At 39.5% G+C, this 20,603-nt stretch overlaps 2 protein-coding genes across 2 annotated transcripts; both read left to right on the top strand.

Moving 5' to 3' along the window:
• The first annotated feature begins 2,280 nt into the window (after nucleotides 1-2,280).
• Nucleotides 2,281-4,960, top strand: LOC114260132 (cell division control protein 2 homolog). The gene is made up of 7 exons (XM_082872161.1): nucleotides 2,281-2,459; nucleotides 2,904-3,027; nucleotides 3,135-3,308; nucleotides 3,640-3,803; nucleotides 3,888-3,978; nucleotides 4,067-4,120; nucleotides 4,685-4,960. The coding sequence occupies exons 1-7, from the start codon at nucleotides 2,281-2,283 to the stop codon at nucleotides 4,811-4,813; spliced, it is 915 nt and encodes a 304-aa protein (XP_082728287.1). The 3' UTR covers nucleotides 4,814-4,960.
• Nucleotides 4,961-12,642: 7,682 nt separating this feature from the next.
• On the top strand, nucleotides 12,643-13,863 carry LOC114260138 (cell division control protein 2 homolog B-like). The gene is made up of 3 exons (XM_082869920.1): nucleotides 12,643-12,760; nucleotides 12,841-13,014; nucleotides 13,517-13,863. Exons 1-3 carry the CDS (start codon nucleotides 12,716-12,718, stop codon nucleotides 13,685-13,687), a joined length of 390 nt encoding a protein of 129 aa, XP_082726046.1. The 5' UTR covers nucleotides 12,643-12,715; the 3' UTR covers nucleotides 13,688-13,863.
• The last annotated feature ends 6,740 nt before the right edge of the window (nucleotides 13,864-20,603 follow it).

Genomic DNA, 20,603 nt, shown 5'->3' with positions numbered 1-20,603 from the left:
GAGAGGGAGAAAGAGAGAAAAAGAGAGCTGTAAAAGAAAGAGAGGGTATAATGGTCAAATAAAATATTCAAATAACAAATTTTGGAGAAATTCTATTTCCACACACTTACTTAGCTCTGTGCGCACACTTAATGATTTACTTTTTTATTACAGTTTTGTTCTAAAATAAAATTACTAAAGTGTCCTTATCTTCTCCACCAAAACCTTAATTTCTTAACCCTAACCCTAGCCACCGCTCATTGCCCACGCTATTGCCGCCACCATCAACTCCACTACAACTTCTTCGCAAAACCGCCCTCCCCTCCTCTCTTTCTGTGGTCTGTGTATTGATTTATTAACATGTTTGGACAGACACATGTTTTAAGTATGAGCTTATATTTAAGCAATTTTGTTTCTAAAGATTTTTGTCTCTTCTTGGAGCTCTGAAGTGATGCCTTTTACTTATCTAACAAAAGAAAAAGGAACTTCTGAAAAATATTGGAAAAAAAACAGGTTGTTGTGTATCATTTATTTATAGTTTATTCATTTATTTAAATTGGCAAAGAGATAGTAGAGGAATCTATTTCCAAGCTACAATGAATACATAAGGTCTTAACAGTTATTATTCATTGCTGATAACATAAGGTCTTAACAGTTATTACTCATTGCGGATAATTTTTTCATCTGGACTACATAGAGGGATATTTTTGGGAAAAAAAGTTGTGCATTGAATAAAATTATAAAATTCAAAATTAGTTGGTGTGCGTATTGAGAGAGAATGTGGAGTGAGATGTTTTGGTGTGTGGAAATAGAATTACCCCAAATTTTGTCCTTCATATCGGACTTTATAATTATGAGGGAGTTTTAAAAGTACTAAATTTTTGTCCTTTTAACAACAAAAAAAAGTTAGGAGGGGTTTACGGTTAAATTTCCCTAAAAAAATTGCCTAAAATATAAAATTTTTTACTAATGAGAAAAAGGGAAAAAAAAACTATAAAACAGTTTTTTGAAAACAAAAACTACCATATTTGGAGGGAAATTCTGTTTCATCTCAGTTACTGCCCCAACTAACATCCTCTCTCTCTCTCTCTCTCTATAAATATATAATACATACTTTAAAACTCAACTATGAACAGAGATAGAGAAGCAATTTAATCAAGTCAAGTAAGCTCCTCTCTCTCTCTCTCTCTCTCTATATATATATATATATAAATATATGCCTATAGCAGTTGGGTTTCACTGTTTCTTCAAATCTGAAACTATCGCATTCAATTTCGTGATGTTTTATCATAAATCCTTGATGGAGATATATGCACATTTCGATACATATGTTTCTTGGCACCTCTGTATTACGGAATTCAATTATTGAATAATTTTGTTGGCATCTCTGTTCTTGATTTCTGATGTTTTCTGCAGAATTCTTGATTTCTTGTTCTTGAATGTTTCTCTATTTCCTTATTTTTGAAAGTTCTTGATGGGTGAATTTCAATTCATATATATATACAATTCTCTACGTATACATTGTTAGTATGAGATTATCACTCAATAATTTATGGGATTGGGAATTTTACAAGCTCTGTAAATTCTGGAATCAATCTATCATACATTTACTGAATTTTTTCCCCTTGAATATTCATGACTCTACTTCTTGAAGCTTTCTGCAGAATTCTTGATTTCTTGTTCCTGAGTGTTTTCACTTTCCTTAATTATATATATATATATATATATATTTTTCAGTTCTTGATAGATCAATATCAATAGCTATACAAATTTCCATATTTACACACATGTTATTTAAGATGTTATGTTAGTCTGAGATTATCAATCAATAACTTATCTTCTTCTTTTGATTAGCATAGATTCTGGGTTTGGCTTATGTTTTTTGAATATCATGTTACTATCTCCCATTCTCGGAAGGCGAAGCTTTGTGCATCCTGGGATCAATCTATCATACAATTAGAGGATTTTTCCCTGTTTCTGTTCTTGCATATGAGCAACTTGTTTGCAAATTTTTTTTTGTCTTGTTGATTTTTTCATGTGTAATTAAAGTTTGATTGAGTTAACATTTTTAATGATCTTTTTCACTAGTACAAAATAAGCATAATAATATTAAAATTCTGTTCTAATTGAAAATTTCTAGTTCACAGCATCTTTTGGATTATCCTTCGGTGGCTTTGATCCAACCAAATGGAAAAGGTATAGGATCTGTGTAACTGTGTTATGCTTATGCTGTTCAATATTATCATCATCGATTTATCTTGTGTTTGTCAATAAATCTAGCCGGTCAATTGGCAGTATGAGATGGGTGAGGTTATTGGATCCGGTGCCTTTGGTGTTGTTCACAAAGGTCTTCTTCTTGAGACTAAACAGACTGTAGCTATAAAGAAGATGCATCCTTTGGACTTGCACAACGGTGTCCCAAGTACAATAATGGAAGAAATCTCTCTGCTGGAAGAGATGGAACATGACAACATTGTCAAGTAAGTCATCTCCGTGGAATTCTGATTATGAAAAATCCATTAAAAATCTGATCAATGTTTCTATGCCTTTGTGTGTGAGCATGTTGGCACATAAACACACAGGTTTTTTGGATAATTAACACTACCTTTGCGATGATTGCGTGTGACAAACAATTAAATTGGTACTTTTACCTGTGATATCACCAATTAGATAATGTTTTCATATCACGTCTGACAAGAAAAAACGTCCTAATTTGCTTGTATTTTTGTTGAAACTTGAAAGAGGGGACTATTTGGCATTCTTTAATTCTGAAAAAATCTAAGAGACTGAACACACCCTTTGATAAATAGGTCTCATTTACATCTTTTTATTGTTTTTGTTTTATTATTATTATAGATAGATAGATTGAATCATTAGTACTTTATATATTTCACTTATATACTTAACAGGACCTTGGTTAACAGGTTGCTGGAAGCACTACCCAATACTGACAAAGAAGGCTACATGATTTTTGAATATCTGGACTATGATCTGGACAAATTCATGAAGAAATTTCCCGAAATATCTAAGAATAAACAAAGAATAAAGGTGGGTCGATAGATCTTTTCCATATTATGTTCCATGTAATGCTTGTTTGCACCGTCATGATGTGTTGCTTAACTTCTTCTTCTTCATTTTCTTTTCCCCTTTTGCAGAATTTTATGCGTCAAATTCTTTCTGGTCTTGCGTACTGTCATAAGCTCAAAATTATGCACCGTGATTTGAGGCCTGCCAATTTGCTGGTAGATCACGAAGGCTCCGTGGTGAAGATTGCAGACTTCGGATTGGCCAGGAAATTTGGTAGTCCTCTTGGGGAATATTGTCCGGAGGTATTGCTTGTATTCTTTCAATTGTCTTTTTTTATTGCTGTTCCTAATCCACAATGCTTTCATCTGATTTTTGCATTGCTGCCTTGGCAATTGACAGACTCCGACTTTCACCTTAGATGATGTTCACATATGATTTTTCTTCAAATATTGTTATTATTATTATTATTTTAAAGTTTTTGGTTGGGTTCACTTGCTAGATATCTAATACAACAATTGCTTTAAAATGAAGTTGATAGGATACCTGAGTTGAACTTTGTTAATTTCGTATTTTGATCTTTAAATTTCAATTGTTTTTTATGAATCTAATATAATGGGTAATTTTCTTCATCAGGTAGTAAATTTATGTTACATGCCACCAGAAATCCTCCTTGGCTCCCACTTATACACCACCCATGTCGACGTGTGGTCTGTAGGCTGTATATTTGCTGAGATGATTAATCATCAGCGCCTGTGTAATGAATTCTTTGAGAAAGATTGTCTGAATAAAATTTTTAGGTGTGCTTGTGTGCACGCGCATCTTTTATTTATTTATATTTTTCCACTAAAGGCATATTTATATGCAGTTTATTTTTATTGCAGCATTATGGGGACACCAGATGCAACAACATGGCCTGGAGTGACCTCACTACCGGATTACAAACCTGATGACTTTCCCAAGCAAGATCCTAAGGTAACATCGGTTTTTGATACATTATTTATTTATTTTGCAAGTCATCAAGTTGTAAAATTTGTTTTCACTTTCTCTTTCTTCGATGCAGAACCTGGCAGAATATGTTCCTAATCTTGACCCAGCTGGAGTTGATCTTCTTTCTGTAAGTTGTTTGTTTGTAATGTCTTTTTGAGAATTTTTATCTGAATGAACATTTTTCTATATGTGACAGTTTTGGTTTTGATAACAATGAAAATAGAACCTAATAAATCTTCATCTTTGGAAGTTTCGATTGCAATGAATAATCCTTTTCTTTCTCTCACTTATGCTTGACATGAAATATTTTTGGCATTTCTTGGTGTTTGGTATAACGGATAAAAATCAAAGTCAATGGAAACTAGGCTTGTTTGGGTGGAAAATATTTCATTTCAAGGCCACAACCAATACGAAAAAGTTTTCTACAAAAAAATATTTTATGAAAAAATGTTCTTCATTGGAAAATATTTTCTTCTGAAACAAAGAGTGTCATTACTTTGTTTACTCCCTTTCTTCCTTCCTTTACTTTCTTCCTAGGAAAATGTTTAATATTACTTTATTTCTTTCTACAAAATGTTTACTTTCATTCTTCGTAGGAAAATGTTTTCGATAAAAGATCCTTCTTTTTTTTTTTCTTCTGTCACTCTCTTAGACCATCTTGTTTATGTTAAATTTGCACATTTTCATCCAGGAAATGCTCTGCATAAATCCAGCTAGAAGAATTTCAGCTCTTGATGCGCTTGCACATGCATACTTCAAGAATGATGATGGTGATGGTGATGATGATGAAGAAAAAGAAGAAGAAGAAATATGTTGGTGACGATGAAGAAGAAGAAGAAGATATGATGGCGATGATGATGATGCTGCTGCTGCTGAAAAATAAGAGGATTATGTTGGTGAGGATGATCCTTGATTCCATCTCCTTAACTTTTCTTTGCTGTTGTTATTGTTATGTTCACAGACTATCTGTTGGTGATCCTTTTCATTCATTGTAAATTTTCTCCACACTCGGAAGCTTTTGTTGCAAGCAATTTGTGCTAGGAACCGGCTTTATGCAATTAGATTGTAATTAGGTTTTATAAACTCAAATCTCAATCTAACTCAACTCAACAAAGTTGTCTACATCCCAATCCATTTGATTTGGTTTCAAGAAACATTTTCTGGCTAAAGTTGACTGTTATTGGCATCTTTTTCTTTTTCTTTTTTAATATTTTGAGAAACATGTGACTTGTTCCTCAAACTGTTTACGGGATTTTTTACTTTTTACAAAAAATGAAAATGTTATTTTTTAATTTTTGAAAACTGTTTTCGCACAAAAATTAAAACAATATGAAGATGATGAATGCTTTCAAACTTTTCATTGTTTACTGTTTTCAAAAATATGGAAAAACTACTTACACCATTTGCTGTTAAAGAGATTATCTCGAACTTCTTCTTTTCAACAAAACTACTTCCAACATTTTTCTTTTTCTTTTTCTTTTCTGGAGCGAGTTTATTTCATGTGTAAACCACATTTTTATCCTATATATTTTATAAGTCATATGAATATGGTTCTCACATTAACCAAAAGGATAATTTGCAAACAAAAGTTTAATACCAATAAATTTCACAATAACAATATGGTAAAAAATCCTTTAAATTTTTCCTTCAAATTTTAGCATATAAGTTTGGTTACTTTTCAATTATCTTTTTCAACAATACTATCAATTATTTCTTTCACAATTTGCAATTGTTCTTTTATGCCATGGAACTTGTTTAGTTGAATTGTTAAAATATATTTTAATTTTTTCATTAAAAGAAAAACTAATTTGATGAAAATAAACATCAAAGAGTTGACATATTTGGAGGGAAATTTTGTTTCATCTTGTGAGTTTGGTAACGAGGAAGAGAACAGAGAGAATGTAAGGTTGGTAACGAGGGAGAGAAAAAGAGAGAGACTGAAAGTTGGTGTTGATATATTATGTTTCAGTATATTACAAGAGAGCAAGCTCCCTCTCTTTATAGAGAGGAGAGGGAGACAATTAGAATCGGATTCCAGGTGATTTACATTGAGAGAAGCTAAAGCTAAAGTGAAAGTTCTCTTCTTTACAGCTACACAGTGTGGCCTTTACAGATGCAAGGTCTTTTACAGCTATACATGGTAGTGGGGGTGTATATTATATGTATATTATATGTTAACAGCCCCCCGCAAACTCAAGGAGGGTAGGCATCGACCAAGTTGAGTTTGGAAACAAGATCACGAAAACGCCCAGGAGAATGAGCCTTGGTGAAGATATCAGCAGGTTGATCGGCAGAAGCAATTGGGAGAAGATGAACAGTACCACGGGTAACATGTTGTCGAATGAAATGGCAATCAATCTCAATATGCTTGGTGCGATCATGGAAAACATCATTGTGAGCAATCTGAATAGCACTCTGATTGTCACAATAAAGAGCGGTAGCGCCAGAAGAGGAAATACCCATATCAGTGAGGAGCCAGCGAAGCCAGAGAAGTTCCTGAGTAGTATCGGCAAGAGCTCGGTATTCAGCTTCGGTGCTAGAACGGGCAGTGAGGGATTGTTTTTTGCTACGCCAAGTAAGAAGAGAATCCCCTAAGAAGAAACAGAAGCCCGTGGTGGAGCGTCGATCCGTAGGATCCCCAGCCCAATCAGCATCAGAGAAGGCACGCAGTTCCAGAGATGAGGAAGCAGAGTAGTGAAGGCCATGGAACAGGGTGCCTTTGATGTACCGAAGGATGTGAAGTAGAGCAGTATAGTGGGGAGTGCGAGGAGCCGACATGTACTGACTAACAATGTGAACAGCATAGGCAATGTCAGGACGAGTTACTGTGAGATAGACAAGACTGCCGACGAGCTGACGATAGAGAGTAGCATCAGGGAGGAGAGCCCCGTCGAGAGGAGTGAGACGAATCTGAGGATCAACTGGAGTAGATGTAGTTTTGCAATCAGTAAGACCAGCACGAGCCAGAAGATCGGATGCATATTTGGCCTGAGATAAGTAAGAGCCAGTAGGATCATGAGAGACTTCAAGGCCTAAAAAGTAGTTGAGAGTACCAAGGTCCTTCATCTCAAACTGACGGTGGAGAAAGCGTTTGAGGTGGAGAATACCAGCTGCATCATTACCAGTGATAATCATATCATCCACATACAGAAGGAGAAGAGTGGTACCATGAGGAGTAGTCCGGATAAAAAGAGCAGAGTCATAGGAGCTGGAGGTGAACCCAAAGTCATGAATGGTAGAGCTGAACTTAGCAAACCAGGCACGGGGTGCTTGCTTGAGGCCATAGAGGGCACGCTGTAGTTTGCAAACCTTATGAGGAGGAAAAGTAGACCCAGGGGGAGGTTGCATGTAGACCTCCTCAAGAAGATGACCATTGAGGAAGGCATTTTTGACATCCATTTGAAAAAGCTCCCAGTGGCGAGCAGCAGCAACAGCCAGTAAACTGCGAACAGAGGTAAGCCGAGCAACAGGAGCGAAGGTTTCCTCATAATCAATCCCATATTCCTGGTTGAAACCCTTGGCAACAAGACGAGCTTTGTAGCGTTCAATCGAGCCATCAGAATGAGTCTTGATTTTGTAAACCCATTTGCAGCCAATCGCAGTTTTGCCAGGAGGAAGGTCAACAAGATCCCAAGTATGAGTTTTGTCCAAAGCCTGAAGTTCATCAGTCATAGCTTGCTGCCAAAGAGGATTAGTACAAGCCTCACGATAGGAGGTAGGTTCATAAGTAGAAAAGGCAGCAGACCCAACAATATAATCACGAAGGTGGATAGGAGGTTGAGTTACCCGGTGTGGTCGACCCGTAGGAGGATCGGTGGGAGGAAGAACCAGTGGAGAAGGAGGTGGTGCAGGGAGAAGTGGACCTTCAGGGAGAGCAGTCTGGTTGGGAGCAGAAGTGAGCAAGGGCGTCTCAATGACGGAGGGACCTGTATCAAAATCATCAGAGAAGAGATCGATGGAAGGATTAGTAAACAGTACATTAGTGGAAAGTGCAGGTAAGTGAAATGAGGATAGGGAGGAAAACATTTGGTGCTCCCAAAAAACTACATGGCGGGAGATACGAAGACGTTTAGAGAGAGGGTCCCAACAGCGAAAGCCTTTATGTTCAATTCCATACCCAAGAAAGCAACAAAGACGAGAACGCGGTTCAAGCTTGGTGCGTTCATGAGATTGAAGAAGAACAAAGCAGGCAGAGCCAAAAACCCGAAGATTAGCATAGGGAGGGAGAGTGCCATGCAGACGTTCAAATGGAGTTTGATTATGGATGACAGGGGAAGGAGCACAATTGATAGTGTAGACAGCAGTGAGGGCAGCTTCCCCCCAAAAGTTTTCAGGGCAGGAAGAAGAAAGAAGGAGAGCGCGAGTAGTGTCAAGAATATGCCTATGTTTCCGTTCAGCACGCCCATTTTGCTGGGACGTGCCAGCACAGGAACGATGAGGCAGTGTACCATGACTCTGAAGAAAAGAAAGGAAATCTGAATCCCGATATTCCATAGCATTATCGGAGCGAAAAAGTTTGATGTTTTTAGAAAATTGGGTATGGATCATTTGGGCAAAACGATAATAAAGAGTTTTGAGGTCAGACCGAGTTTTCATGAGAAAAATCCAGGTAAACCGTGAAAAATCATCAATGAAAACAACAAAATAACGAGAGCCCCCCATAGTAGTGGTAGGGGAAGGGCCCCAAATATCCGAATGTATAAGATCAAAAGGTGCACAGGAAACAGAAGTACTTTTATTGAATGATAAAGCAGGTTGTTTGGCAAGTTGACAGGGTATACAATCGAAAGTATCTGGAATTACATGACCCAATTGTCCACTAGAAACCAAAGACTTTAAGCGATTAATAGAAATATGTCCTAAGCGACAATGCCAAAGCTGAAAAGGAGATAAGGAGGAAGCAGAGGCAGGAGCAGCAATCTGAGGAGAGGCAGGAACATGAAGGTGAATGAGCTCATAGAGACGTCCATGCTTACGGCCGATCCCAATAGTCTGCCTCGTCTGAGGGTCCTGCACCAAACAATGAGTAGCAGAAAAGGTGACAGTTAGACCAAGTTCACATAATTGACCAATAGAGATAAGGTTTAAAGTGAGAGCAGGGATATGATAAACTTGAGGTAAAGTTAAGGAAGATGTGGAAACAGTACCAAGATGACGGACAGTCATGAGAGAACCATCAGCAGTTTGAATTGAGGGAATATGAGGAGAGGAAGAGATAGAAGAAAATATAGTTGAACTGGAGGTCATATGATTACAACAGGCAGAATCAAAATACCAAGAAGAGTTACCTGGAATTACAGACAAAGCAGTAGGAGGAGGTGTACCAGAAGGGGAGAGAAGGTGTTTGAACATGGCCTCGACATCTGTTGGAGAAAAGAGAGGGGTAGACGGAGCCGGAGACTCAGAAAAACCCTCAGCGGCAGCAGCAGCAGTGGCGGTGTGAGGAAACTGATTCCCAGGATGAGATTGGTTCCTGGAACGATGAAAGTTCCCCCGAGAAGAACCACCGCGAGAAGAGTGGTTGTTGGAGGATGAGCGGGATGGATGGCGAAGACAATCCTGTTGCAGATGACCAGGACTAAGTTTGATGCAATATCGGCAGGTTCTGACTGGGCAATTGACCAGGAGATGTGTGGAAGGAAGGCCCCGATTCTGACAGTAGAGACAGGCAGTGGTCCGCTGGGGGAATGATGGCCGGTACGGGGGAGTGGCAAGAACAGAGTCCACATGATGAGGTTGGAGAGTACCAAGACGAGTCTCTTCTGATAGCAACTCAGAAATAGCTTGTTCCAGAGTGGGCAAGGGATGGCGATGAAGAAGAGAGGCACGTACAGGCTCAAAAGATGAAGTGAGAGCCATGAGAAAGTGCACCAACCTTTGCTGATTACGATAAGCAGTAAATAAAACAGCATCTTCTTGGTGAGGCCAAGTTGGTTCAGAAAGAGCAAGCTGGTCCCAAACGGAGTACATTTGAGAGAGGAAGTCATTGATGGACTGGCTAGATTCTTGGCGCATCCGATGAAGTTGGCTCTGAAGTTGATATTGATGAGCAAGACCAGTAGTCTGGTAGCGTTCTTTCAAAAAATCCCAGATGTCTTTGGCAGGAGTGGTGACAGAGTAAAGCTGAAAGCGACCAAACTGAAGACTGATAGAGGTAATAGACGTATTCCGAAACCAGGTAATGATTTGGTAATTCTTACTGTCCCATTCCTCAAGGCGATCTTCATATGTAGGAGTAGCAGGGGAAATAGTGGTTTCAGCAGTGTCTTTGACCGGTTGGGTCATGTCCCCGGTGATAATTCGCCAGAGCTTCTTTCCTTTGAGGAAGGAAGACATGGCTTGGGCCCATAGAACATAGTTGGAACCATCCAAAATAACGGAAATGGGATGGGAGGCATCAGGACGATCCATAATAATAGTGGAGTAGGGCTAAATGGATAGGGAGAGACCTGTAGGAGCAAAATTAGGTAAAACAGAGTGTACCAGTGAGTCCAGAAGGTCGAAAATAGCTAGGAAATGTGGGCTGTGCAGGGATGATGTCAGCAGGGTGAAAAATGAGGTCAGCGGCGCACGTTAGCAGGAAGGGCGTGCGGCGCACGGTAGCAGAGGGGACTGGCAGCGTATGTTAGCAGAATGGCGCACGCGGGTGCACAATAGCGGAACGGCGCACGCGCGGCTCACGGTAGACGAACGGCGCACGCTGGTGCACGGTAGCAGGTGCGGCGCACGACAGGGCAGGATGGAAGGCGCGTGGCAGCGCGTGTGAGAGTGGCAACGGAAGCAGAGACGCGCCGAGAGAAGAAGCGGCGCGTGAGAGCGCGTGAAGGCTTGTTTGGTGATGGGCTTGGTGCCGTTGGGATCGGAGGGAAATTCCGAGCTGTTTGGTATAGTCCACTGTGTACGGAACTAAGACCTAAATTTGAGGGATGCCAGAATTGTGTTTCTAAGCTCTGATACCATGTGAGTTTGGTAACGAGGAAGAGAACAGAGAGAATGTAAGGTTGGTAACGAGGGAGAGAAAAAGAGAGAGACTGAAAGTTGGTGTTGATATATTATGTTTCAGTATATTACAAGAGAGCAAGCTCCCTCTCTTTATAGAGAGGAGAGGGAGACAATTAGAATCGGATTCTAAGTGATTTACATTGAGAGAAGCTAAAGCTAAAGTGAAAGTTCTCTTCTTTACAGCTACACAGTGTGGCCTTTACAGATGCAAGGTCTTTTACAGCTATACATGGTAGTGGGGGTGTATATTATATGTATATTATATGTTAACACATCTCATTTGGCTCTCCAACCAACAACATCTCTTTTTCTCTCTCTCTCTCTGTCTCTCATAGTTGTTAAGCTTTCTTGGCACATTTGTGTTCGTGAATTCAATCATTTAACAAATTTCTTCAAGAAGATCAAGTTATGTGTCAGAATGCAATATTCTGTTTTGGCGGTCTCTCTGCATTAGTAACCAAACCAAACCAAACCAAATCAAGCCTGAAGTCCCACCAAATGGGGTCGGTTATATGAATCATTCTTTTCCACTCGACTCAGCCATGTCTCTCTGCATTAGTAATTAACCTTTTTGTAGTTAGGGTTATTATCCAAAGAAACAGAGTTTTGCCCCCAATATCTCACCATGAAATCTCATCACCTCTCTCTCTCTCTAGAATTGTTCTGACTCTAAACCCTTTTCCTGATAGAAATGAAAAAATATTGATGACTCTCCGCTTCTTGATCATTGATGTTTTTTGCAGAATTCTTGATTTCTTGTTCCTGAATGTTCTCAATTTCCATTCACGAATTTCATGCTTTCTTAATTTCTTGTTAGTCTGATATTATCACTCAATAATTTATGGGTTTTCTCGCAATCTTGGAAGGCGAAGCTTTGTGCATTCTGGGATCAATCTATCATATATTTACTGGGTTTTTTTTCCTTCTCTCTTTTTTGTTGGAAATATTTGTTTTACATTAATCTTTGAGTTGCATAAGCTTAATCACTCTCTCTCTCTCTCTCTCTCTCTCTCTCTCTCTCTCTCTCTCTCTCTCTCTCTCTCTCTCTCTCTCTCTCTCTCTCTCTCTCTCTCTCTGTTTTTCTCATTTTTAATAAATGTACGCTTGAGTTTAAATTTTTTAATAATATACATTTGTTTATTATTGAGTGTAATCCTAAAATTCTGATAATTTTTCAAATTTCTAGATCACATCATCTTTGGATTATCCTTCAATAGCTTTGAGCCAATCAAATGGAAAAGGTAGAGGATCTGTGTTGTGCTTGTGTAGTTCAATATCATAATCATCATGAATCAATTTATATATGTTGTGTGCTGTGTGTTGTTGATAAACTAAAGCTTTTGAATTGGCAGTATAAGCTGGGTAAGGTTATTGGACTCGGCGCCTACAGTACTGTTCACAAAGATCTTAATCTCGAGACTAATCAAATTGTAGCAATAAAGAGACTATATACTTTTGACTGCAAAATGGTGTCCCATATACAACAATCCGAGAAATCTCCATGCTGAAAGAGATGGATCACATAAACATTGTCAAGTAAGTTATTTCTTTGGAGTTCTGATTAAAAAAAACCCATTAAAAATCTAATCAATGTCTTTGTTTACTTTAAAAAAAACCCATTAACAGAAGTTTGGTTAACAGGTTGCTGGATGTAATAAGCAATACTAAAAACGAATGGTATATCATTTTTGATTATTTGGACCTTGATTTGGAGAAATACATGGTGACTTATCCGGAGGATTCTATGGATAAACACAGAATAAAGGTGGTTGATAAATCTTTTCCATATTGTATTTTATGTTTTGCTTGTTCAAGATTTAATTTTAATTTTTTTATTTTTTGCAGTGTATTATGCATCAAATTCTTTCTGGTGTTATGTACTGTCATAAGCACAGAATTATGCACCAAGACTTGAAGCCTGACAATTTGCTGATAGATCTCAATGCCTCTGTAGTGAAGATTGCAGACTTTGGAATGGCTAGGGCATTTCATATTCCTCTTAGGGCATATAGTCCCGAGGTATTTCATTTTGCTTGGAGAGAAGTATACCCAATTTAGTCCTTATTAGATGGGGTTTGGAGGGAGTAGATTGGATACAGAGTTAACCTTTGACATAAGTCATAAAAAGTGTCTGTCGTTGGCACTCAAATTGTCTGTTTATTTCTTTTTCTAACCCCCAATGATTTCATCTATTTTTTTGCGTTGTTTGTTTGCCAATTGTCAGAATGCGTTCATTGTGGATGATGTTCACATATGAATTTTCTTCTTCTTTTCATTTGCTAGTCTTAGCACACTGGTTAATACAACACTTAAAACTGTTAATCGAGGAATTTTAATCTTCATAAAACATGACTTAGTTGAATGATGAAAAATGTGTTTCACGATTTCAGCAATCCTGTTTCTTTTATCTTCTTGTTTTTGGCCGTAAAATGAAGTTGAAACTTTGTTTACTTTGTATTTTGATCTTTAAATTTCAATTGCTTTTTATGAATGTAATACAATTGGTAATTTTTTTCTTCAGGTATTAACTATATGGTATAGAGCACCCGAAATCCTCCTTGGCTCCCCAGTATACTCCACGGCCATTGATGTGTGGTCTGCTGGCTGTATATTTGCCAAGATGCTTATGCGTCAGAATCTGTTTGCTGGTGCCTCCAAGAATGAACATCTCCGTAAAAATTTTAGGTGTTAACAAGGCTTACAAATGCATTTATTTTGCATGCATTTCATTTTTCTTTTTCTGCTACAATCGTATTTATGTTCAGTTTCCTTTATTGAAGCATTATGGGGACACCAAATGAGAGAACATGGCCGGGAGTGACCTCACTACCGTATTACCCTGCTGGTCTTCCCGAGTACAATCCTGAGGTAATATCTATCATTTTCGCTTCAATTTTTTTATTTTGCAAGTCAAGCTCGTAAATTTGTAATCCCTTTCCCTTTCTTCTATGCAGAATCTGGAAGAATTTTTTGTTGATTTAGAACCAGCAGGTGTTGATCTTCTTTCTGTAAGTTGTTGCTGCTTTCAAATGTGTGTTTTTTTTTTAAGAATAATGATTTGAAAAAACATTTTCCATACATGTGTGACAGCTTTGTTTTGGATAACAATGAATCATTATGTTACTCTGTCCATATCCATCTTTCACCCTTTAGTTGAACTGTGCTCTCTAGTTTATCATTTTCTTTCAATTGTCTCTTTCCTTTTTTGTCCTTTTATTGTTGTTTTGCATCTGCTTCATTTGTCATTTTCTGGCATTTGATATGATGAGAAATGATAGTCAACTGAAAACTTTTGATGTGGTTAACGGAAAATAGGTTTATTTGGACAGAAAACATTTTTTACTTTAAAATGGAAAACGTTTTGTGTTTTATGGACTGAATTCCTACCACCACTATCACAGCTGACACTGGCACCACTCCATGACCCCATCACTGCAGCCCCACCACGCCAATACCACGAGAACATTTGTAGCGGTCCCAGTTTTGCCACTTCGTTGAGTATGTCGGGGATTGAGCTGCCCGGTCAACTCGCGAGGGTCCAGGGGGCAGCGCCCCTTGGCGGGTCCAAGGGTAGCGCCCTGGCGGGGATCGAGCTGCTCGGTCAGGCCGCGGGGGTCCAGGGGGCAGCGCCTTTTGGCGGGTCCTAGGGCAGCGCCCTGGCGGGGTTAAAGGGCAGCGCCTTCGAAGCAAAAATGCAAAATACATTAGAAGTTGCTTGTCCGTTTGAGCGGAGAATGTTTGGTTTCAGAAGTTTGACTTGTCTGCAAAAGTATTAAGAAAGTGTATTTAACGCTCGGGCGGGACTTTCCACGCTAGAGCGGACCATGTTATATTAGTTCATGAATTTGATATTTCATATCACTTTTGCATATCCCTCTCTCTAAAAAAAAAACCCTTTCCTCTCCCTTCTCTCTACATTTTCCAACGCCAAGTAGGATCAAAACCTTGATTTCTCAAGATCCATTAGAGTTCTGCCATAAGTTCTTCATCAAAGTTGGTTAACTTCTCGAGGGCTTCGTTGTGTGCGGTGAAGATTGAGTTTCAACACTGTTGATTTTGAGGGTTTCATCTCATTTGTTCTTCAAAACTTGAGGTAGAGATTTTCTTAGAGTTATATATATATATATATTTATGTAGCTTTGAAAATTGATTGTTGATTCAAGAGATTGAGCGATTTTGAAAGTGGGTTTGTCTCTTGTTCTTTTAAAATGATCTTATGGGTTTTGATTTTCGTTGATTGAAGAAAAGATGATTTTGGAAAGTTTTCTTTCAAAAGACTTGAGTTGTATAGTTTTGGTGAGAAAATCTAGAATTTGGAAATTTTTTAAAAGAGACTGAAAATCCATGAATGATATTATTATATTTATTTTGTGTGTCAAAATAAATAGATGTTTAGAAAATTTCTTATTTATATTTATATAAATGATGAATTTCAGGGAATATTAGAATTATTGTTCATTTTGGAAATTATTGTTTAAAATGTTGAAATAGTCTTGAAATGACTAATTGTTGAGGATACTTGAGAAGAGGGAATTGTGTTATTCCTTGGATGATGAATTAGAATAAAAGTATTTATATTCATCTTGTGTTATTGGCATTTCAATTCATTTGATTACATTAAATTTTGAAAGTTGATTTGAAAACTTGCATTGAGAAAAGAATGTTGAGAAACAAGTTTCCATGAATTGGTTATGGGGTAAATACGGTGGTAAGTCTTGACAAGTGGTGTAGATGAAATTGAAAGTGTCAAGCCTTCCAATTAATACTGGTAAAAATGACAAATTATAGGTGTCGAGTCTTCCAGTCAATGGTGGTAAAAATGGCAAATTGGTAGTACTTGTATAGTCTACTTGCAGATATCGACCTAGGGATTACCAGAGTCGTATTTACCGCCCTTGAAATAAATTGTTAAGTTTTGAACAATTGAAATCGCATGATATCATTGAGCATGATGGTTTCCAAAAGATGAAAATGTGATTTATCTTCAAAAAGGGCATAGTATGGCATGTGCATTTCATCTCTTGAGACTTGTATAAAACGTATATATTTTGTTAAGAATTTCCTACTGGGCTTTATGCTCACCCTACGGGATTTTTGTGCAGGAAAAGATGTGGTGATCCCACCCAACTAGGGGCGTGAAAGTATGTGTGTTGGGAGTACAATGCCTTCATTTGCTGTGACTCTGTGTATAAGCTAAGGGCTATGTTTGTGTGGGTTTGAATAACCGTTTTGTGTAACCAGGCTCAACTCTTGGGAACTTGTAAACCCTTGGGGGTATTTATTTGTTTATTTACTTGTCGTTGGATTAATGTATTGTTGCATAAAGAACTATTGTATCATGTAATGTAAGTTTGGAGATTTATATTTAGTTTTCCTTGATAGAGCCATAATTGTTGTCTTATCATTTGGGCTAGAAATTTGGGACGTTATAGCATTAGTTTCAAATTCACAACTAAACATTTACAAAAAATGTTGTCTGGCATTAATTTGTCTAGTTTCTTGGCAGGAAAATGTTTTTTGCTGAAAGACTTTTTTTTTTTTCCTTCTTATTTTCCTTCACTTGTTTGGACCATGTAGTTTATGTTAATTTTGCCCATTGTCATCCAGGAAATGCTCTGCATGAATCCAGCTAGAATAATGTCAGCTCGTCGTGTGCTTGAGCATGCATACTTCAAGAAGAAGAAGAAGAAGAAGAAGAAGAAGATGATGATGATCCTTGATTCCGTGTCCTTCACTTTTGTTTTTTTGTTTGTTTTTGTTGTTGTTGTTGTTATGTTGACAGACTATTATTAACTTCTAGGATTGAATTTGAGCGAGCTAGGTTATTTGTTTTTCATATTCATTGTAACTTTGCTTATTTGGTTTCAAGAAACATTAGTGGCCCTTAAATTGCCTCTTTGCTGTTGTTTTTGGTTTTTGTTTCCATTTTTTTTTGGATAAAACACATAATCTTGTTAGGTAAATTTTTCCTAAAACCATTTTTCTGGAATTGATTTGAAAAAAAAAAAATCCACTTTTTATGACACACCAAAAAGTTAAATTTGAATTCTGAAAACTGTTTTTATAGCAATATGAAAATAATATGGATTTTTTGAACTTTTTATTGTTTGTAGTTTTAAAAAATATGAGAAACAAAAACAAAGGAAAATAAAAATGACAAGAAGCAAGCATGAGTCAAAAATTCGGTTTACTTGGTTTCTCTCTCCAGGGCTAATTATATTTAGGACAAATTGTATACAAGTCAGACAGTTAAAAAAAAATTACACCACACAAGATTATTTTATTGGTGCATAAGACATAATTGCATCTCATGAAAATGCAAATTTTTTCCATTGTGCCACACAAGAGATACTTGCATTTCTACATATGCCATAATGCTGAAATCAGTAAACATCCAGAACCAGTCCCTGCAAAGAAAGGGAGGTCTAGAAACGGCATTGAAACAAACAAACCATCACCAAATGAAGCCAACATTTTGGCCTCAATGATCTCTCAACCCTCTCCGACCCCGATTGTGCCGCCATTGGAGGACTCTGAGGTGAAAGAGAACCATGACAGCCTCTCACAGCCTTACTCTGCCAAGAATGTTGAGGATCGGGGGCACACCAGGGAACTCAAACAAGCAATAACACACAAGTTTTAACGTGGTTCGGCAAGTCGCCTACGTCCACGGGCAGCGGATTCACTATATTGAACAAAATGGTGAATTACAACACTCTCTGTAATTCTCTCTCTCTTTGCTCTCAACTCACACCTCTCAGCTCCACATCTGATCTCTATATCCTCTCCCTCCCGTCTCTATTTATAGGTGAGGGAGTAGGTGGGAGAGCCTTTGGGCAGCCTCCATCCTTGACTCTTCAAGATGGTTGGTGGCCGCCAAGGTGGACTTTGGTTGGTTGCCTTCCCATTGTTGCCAACCAAACTTGACTTGGATGATCACCACACATGGGTGAATTCAACAAATCACCCTCTCAACCCATGTGAGGTGATCCACTATTTGTTAAATTCACCCCATGTAAAGGAGGTGACTCTCTTTCATGGGAACACACACAAAGGTCAAGGAAGGAGGCTACCAACCATGTCAAAGAAGGAGGCTGCCGAAGTCAAGCATGGAGGCTGCCCAAAGGCTTTCCCACCTACTCCCTCACCTATAAATGGAGGTTGAGAGGAGAGAGCAAAATGTGGAGTAAGTGAGGAAGAAAACCGTGAACCAAAGAGTGCGAGAGATGTGAGGCGGAGAGACCGTCTCCCTCGGTGTGAGCGAGGGAGACGGGTGAGTGGCTGAGTGAGGAGAGTGTGAGCTCCTCCTCTATTGTAATCTTTCTGTAATCTCCTCATTGGTATAGTGATAACCGGTTACTCTCCCGTGGACGTAGGCATTGGGCCGAACCACGTAAAATATTGTGTCTCCTTATGTGTGGGTGTGTTTTTCTGCTTGCAATGATTTCTATAAGGTCTTGGGCGGGATCCCAGATCCCAACAATTGGTATCAGAGCCTCGTCGGTGGCGTTTCGGAACAAAAACAGCGTGGTGTTCGAAACTGCCCAGAAATCAAGTTGCTCGAAATCCGATTTTGAGCATACCAGGAGCAAGGGCTCGAGAAGAGGAGTCCAACCATATAAAGCAGACACCCAGAGGAGTTGGCACGCGCCCCCACGCGCCGCCTGAAGAAGGCGCGTGAGAACCAGTCTCGGCACGCGCCTCCACGCGCCGTGAAGGCAGCCGGCGCGTCGGACCAGTCTCAGGCACGCGCCACACGCGCGGCGAGAGGAAGAAGGTGACTGAGCAGACGCGCGTCCGTGACACGCGCCAGGCCCACGCGCACGCCACGTGGACCCACGTCAGCAGCGACGTGTCATAATCTCCGCCACGTGTCATCCACGTGGCAGCCACGTGTCTGCCACGTTAGCGTGGTGTTGACCAGTCAACCAGAGGCAGGAGGAAGGATCCAGTGCTTCGCGGCTACGGTGCAGCCGCAGATCTGAGGCGTACAAAATGTTTTGGCTAGATCGAAGCCATTTGGAGTCCGTTTTTGGTGATCCAATAGTGGTTTCAGACTATTTGGAGTATTCCGGACACATCCGTACGGTCAGATTTTGGAGATGAAGTTTCTGTAAAAAGAAGGCAGATTAAAGTGGCAGACGGCGTTAGGGACAGTGGACGGAATATTCTGTTGGTACACGGAATATTCCCTGAACTTCTGAAAATTTCAATTTGGCCCAGAATTTTCAGAAAATTGTGGTGTGGCCCAGTTTTCGGGGAAAGTTTTTCAGTGAGGTCCCTGGAAGTGCAGCGAAGGTTGGTTCTAGCTAAACGGACCGCTCCGGACGCAACCGCGAGGTCAGAATAGTGAAATTCTGAACGGTTTGGAAAGATTGTCAAAACATGGGAGTTTGTCATCTTCAATACTCGAAGGAAGGTTGCCGGATATTGTGGAACGCTGCGGATTCACTAAAGAGGTTAGAATGGGCAGATTCTGACCAGATTGGACAACCAGATACAGATTGAGATAGATCATTGAAGACCAGAGGAGATCAGGCTTGATCAAATGGCAGATCGAGGGAGATCAGGATTGGTCAGGGGCGATCAGAGGATTGCAGACATGATTATCTCAAGATCAAAGGTCTAGGAAAGTTCTGTCAAAAAGACACTGTCTAAGGAGACTGGTTCTTAAGTGGGACCGGTTGTGACCCCACCAGTCTTTCCTGGGAACTTTCCTGGTTGTTGAGGTGATCGGAGGATCTGGTTCAATCAAAAGAGAAGACCATTCATCGACGGATAGATGATTTGGCAACCAGTACAGGCTCAGGGAAATACTGTGGCTGTTGGAGCTACTGTATACGAGAAGGTACTAATGGTATGTGGACATGTAGAACAATAGTTGCAGAGGAGCATACTAAGCGCAGAAGTACAATTGCAGACGTGCAACAGTGCAAGGGTACGCTAGAGTGTCGTACAGAGGCGCGAGAAGAGTGTGCAGCAGCGGGTTGTTGACAGTTCACAGGAACTTCCAGACAGAGAAATTGAGACAGGTAAAATGCAAGAGTGCTTGCCAAAGAGTGACAAGTCTTATTTCTCTATGGTGGTTTCTTTAGTTCCATGGCAGTGGAGGATAGAGTTGATGCGGATCTCTCAGGCGAGCTCGACGCAAGGAGACCAGAAGCCATGGGTACGGGCACTATGCAAGGAATTGCATAGCTGACGATGCTTTGACAGATGGAGCTACTGTCAACCATCAATCTACTGGACAGCAAATCAGGGATTGCAAAGGCACAGACAACAAGCGTATGTGGAAACGCCAGGAGGTTGTTCAGAAGTGCAGAGGGCAAAGGCTGAAAGTTCAGAGGAAAAGCTCCGAGCAAAGAAGACAGAGGACGTTGATGAGATAAACAACGAGTTTTCTATTGCTCCAATGACTGGTCCTGCGAGGTAATGCATGATAGTCAAGGGCATCCCAGCAGGGGGTGCAGGACATCCAATCAGGGGGTGTCGGATATCTTGGTTGCGCAAGTTCAAGCATAGCAGGTATAGACATCCGAGACAGGAAGCATGGAAGAGATCTGTGGGAGATAGGAGCAGTGGCTCTCTCCAAATCAGAGAGTGGTGTG

Source organism: Camellia sinensis, chromosome 5 (assembly GCF_055761805.1).
Source record: "Camellia sinensis isolate YWXY chromosome 5, ASM5576180v1, whole genome shotgun sequence".
NCBI lineage: Eukaryota > Viridiplantae > Streptophyta > Magnoliopsida > Ericales > Theaceae > Camellia > Camellia sinensis.
This window is presented reverse-complemented; position numbering and strand designations above follow the sequence as displayed.

Excerpts from the sequence above, each read along its gene's own strand:
- LOC114260132 (XM_082872161.1), top strand. The coding sequence starts at position 2,281 with ATGGGTGAGGTTATTGGATCCGGTGCCTTTGGTGTTGTTCACAAAGGT. Across the intron at positions 3,028-3,134 it reads AGAATAAACAAAGAATAAAG|AATTTTATGCGTCAAATTCT; the intron begins GTGGGTCGATAG and ends CCCCTTTTGCAG. Across the intron at positions 3,979-4,066 it reads TTCCCAAGCAAGATCCTAAG|AACCTGGCAGAATATGTTCC; the intron begins GTAACATCGGTT and ends TCTTCGATGCAG.
- LOC114260138 (XM_082869920.1), top strand. The coding sequence starts at position 12,716 with ATGGTGACTTATCCGGAGGATTCTATGGATAAACACAGAATAAAG. Across the intron at positions 12,761-12,840 it reads TGGATAAACACAGAATAAAG|TGTATTATGCATCAAATTCT; the intron begins GTGGTTGATAAA and ends TATTTTTTGCAG. Across the intron at positions 13,015-13,516 it reads TTAGGGCATATAGTCCCGAG|GTATTAACTATATGGTATAG; the intron begins GTATTTCATTTT and ends TTTTTTCTTCAG.